Source organism: Nestor notabilis, unplaced genomic scaffold (genome assembly GCF_000696875.1).
Source record: "Nestor notabilis isolate BGI_N333 unplaced genomic scaffold, ASM69687v1 scaffold34965, whole genome shotgun sequence".
NCBI classification, from domain to species: Eukaryota; Metazoa; Chordata; class Aves; order Psittaciformes; family Psittacidae; genus Nestor; species Nestor notabilis.
The window spans coordinates 6,819-9,987 of record NW_009931197.1 but is presented as its reverse complement, the minus strand read 5'-3'; the positions used below and the strand labels follow the sequence as shown (position 1 = coordinate 9,987).

The following is a 3,169-nucleotide window of genomic DNA, read 5'->3' as shown; positions in this document are numbered from 1 at the left end:
TGTGGTGGCGCGGAGGGGGAGGACGGCCGGTATCGGGGTGTGCAGGCCTCGGAATAGCACGTCTGTGTAACCCGCTCCACTGATGAGAGGGATTCCTTCCGCCGCTGAGCAGAGCCCGGTGCCGGATTTGGCGCATGTGTCTGTATTATCGGGAGGAGTGGGGGCAGGAAGGGTATTTGTCTTTCCGAGGCAGCCGTGTTGGTTATTTTTATAGTCTGCAACATCCATCTCTTCATTTTCATCTTCCTGCAGGCATGTGAGAACTAGCATGGCTGTAGGTACTGCAGCTGAAGAAGAATTACACGTGTAATGCAGAAATCGCATTGAATATTTAAACAAAACAGTACAAAGCCAACCTTTAGTTTGTGAACTATAAAATGTGTCATTTGTTTGGAAGCACAAATATCTGACTTTAATTTCTGTTTAGTTTTAGAATGGGGAATGATCAGACTACTGTGGGATTGTCTAATGATGCTGTTGTCAATCAAATACAGGTAACATAATTTATGCAATTCTTTTTTTCAACAGGTCCAAAGGATATAGTTACTTTAAAGCTCTTCTGATTCTTACAATGAAATTCTGTAAATAGCTGTGCATGTTGAACCTGATTCTTACATTTAATAAGTAATACCGGCAGCATTATTTATCCACAGCCCTGGAACCTGATCTTCCTAGGCTGGATCCATTTTACATCTTTTGCAGACCTCTACTCAAATTCAGTACTGGGGACTAAATCTTGTAAAATATCTCCATAAGTGAAGTTTAAACATTTAAAGAATAAGTTGTTTTTTAAAGTAAATTTCCTGATACTAAACAAGAGCCTGAAATGACTTTGAATTTACAGTAAAATAAAAAGGTGTGGTTGGTCCGAAGTTCAGTCCTTGGAACTTCAGCCTAGCGGCCACCTCAGCACAAAGCACTGCTTTTCATAGCCAGTTTATAAGAAAATTGCAAGGTCAGGTATTTAAGAGGAAGAGCACTCTGTAGGGCATTGAGTACAATTTCCGCAGGGGTGGGAAAAAAATACCCCTTTTGTTATTCTGCTTGCCACCAGCACATCCTGCTTGCCTGATGGACAGGGAAAGCTGTGCTAAATAGTTCAAGGAGATGCAGCTTGTTTGGCAGATTGTAGGAGGTCTGTGACTGCAGAGCAAAAGCGGGCTCAGGGTTGGCACCATTGCATGACAGTCATACCACATGCCTCGCAATCATTCTGCTCCCTTTTGGAGTCAAGGCCAGGTCAGACACAGCTTCACAAGTGCCAGCAGCGCTTCTCATAGAGATTGTTAATGCCAACTCTCCTATTTCTCTGCTCCCGCAAGATCATAGCATTCCTGAAAGTCAGATACTGCTCAGTTTTACCTGATTCCAGGTATTCTACTCAAAGAAAAGAGCATACCTTTTACTGAAAAGCTCAAGTGGAGCAAGAGAAGTCACTGTTATCTTCCATGTCGTTCTGAAAACTGCTGAAGTTGCACCTTACTGCTTACTGCACTTGTGCAGACACTCTATAGGATCTGGGCAAGTGCCTCTGAAAGCCTGACTTTCTTAGTAGTCGGGTAGGAAACAATTTTTAATCTGATGCAGAAGTATGGAATGCATCCCTAAAGGAGGTGTTAGGCCACCACAGAGGATTCAGGACTGATGTAGAGAGGATATTATTTTACACTGTCCATACAAGTGATCCATCTTTTGAACAGATGCCTTGATAAAGGAAGTTGCTGTTCTGCTCCTTGTTTTTAAAGAGTAATAGTTCATTCCTCACCTTAAGATTCTTGTGGCTCTAGGTTAGAATTGGGGGAAATTTAGAAGCTGAACTAGCTTTTCACTTTACCTTAAAAAGCAAGAAAAAAAGTACAGTGTTTTGGAAGACAATTCAATAGTAGCCAGCCCTTGCTGTAGCATGGCTGGGAAGTCCTCAGTTGTCCCTGTTAAAAATACTTCAGAAAGCCTTTTACAGAGTAATTTTCCATTATTTGTTACTGAAATAGTAGATTTTTACTTTCTGCATTTATTTTCATGACTGCTTGATACTGCTGAAATACACTGACTTAAAAACAAACACGCTGACTTCAACATTCTTTTGAGCATACAGGAGATTATTTCAGATAACTGCGTGGTGATTTTCTCCAAAACAACATGCTCCTACTGCAGAATGGCAAAAAATCTCTTTGACAGTATAAATGTGAATTACGCAGCTGTAGAACTGGACATGAATACAAATGGAAGTCAGTTCCAAGACGTTCTTGAACAGATGACTGGTGGCAGAACAGTAAGTATATGTTCTTACATGTAACAAACAAAGTTAAGAACTTACACTACACTTCTTTCTCATGACTTACGACCATATCAAGTTCTTCAGTTTTTCCAGACAAGTAAACTTGGGATACAAGCTCCTAAATTAAAGACAGGGTACTGCAGAAGGGTTCTGTACTGCCTCTTCCTATGGAGACCCTCACCCTGAGGGTGCCACTTTGAGATATCAAAGTCAGTTTTCATTTGTAGAGGTGTACATACATTGTGCTTAACACCTTGTAATTTCTTCAATTAATAAAGTCTCACTTGACTCAGTTATTTTAATACAGTGATTTTATGCCTCCCTCTTTTGAGGGGCATGTGAACAATTTCCGATCTCTGTAAATATTACAGAAATGTATGAGTTGTACAGTAGTATTAAATCTGCATATGTAAGAACTCAGCTGTTGTGTTGTACTACAGTCCAGCGGGGTCGCTTAGATTTTTATCTTTCATCCAAGAAGTAACTAACACAATTTTCATTTTCTTGATAGGTCCCAAGAGTGTTTGTCAATGGGTCTTTTGTTGGAGGTGCTACAGATACTCAAAGGCTTCATGAGGAAGGCAAACTGCTGCCATTAATTGATCAGTGTCAGGTGAAAAGTAAATCCCAATCAGCCATTTAGCTTAGCTTAGTCTTCCTTTGTATAAACAGAATTTCAGGCAACTTCGAAGATCATAGATACACGCTATATCAACTGAACTCAACAACTTCAAGCCATGGATTTCCAAATCATAGATCATTCTCTGACACAGATGCTTTATGGAATTGGCAAATTACTTGTCTCAGCTTTACAACAACCAAAAAGGTGATCAAAACCACTGTGTAACTCTCGGGGCTCTAAGTGTGAGAAAGTGATGTCATTTTGTTGCT

The 3,169-nt window shown here is 40.3% G+C and overlaps 1 protein-coding gene across 1 annotated transcript; it reads left to right on the top strand.

Moving 5' to 3' along the window:
• The first annotated feature begins 434 nt into the window (after positions 1-434).
• On the top strand, positions 435-2,921 carry GLRX2 (glutaredoxin 2). The gene is made up of 3 exons (XM_010015768.1): positions 435-494; positions 2,096-2,272; positions 2,790-2,921. Exons 1-3 carry the CDS (start codon positions 435-437, stop codon positions 2,919-2,921), a joined length of 369 nt encoding a protein of 122 aa, XP_010014070.1.
• The last annotated feature ends 248 nt before the right edge of the window (positions 2,922-3,169 follow it).

Excerpts from the sequence above, each read along its gene's own strand:
- GLRX2 (XM_010015768.1), top strand. The coding sequence starts at position 435 with ATGGGGAATGATCAGACTACTGTGGGATTGTCTAATGATGCTGTTGTC. Across the intron at positions 495-2,095 it reads CTGTTGTCAATCAAATACAG|GAGATTATTTCAGATAACTG; the intron begins GTAACATAATTT and ends TTGAGCATACAG. Across the intron at positions 2,273-2,789 it reads AGATGACTGGTGGCAGAACA|GTCCCAAGAGTGTTTGTCAA; the intron begins GTAAGTATATGT and ends TTTTCTTGATAG.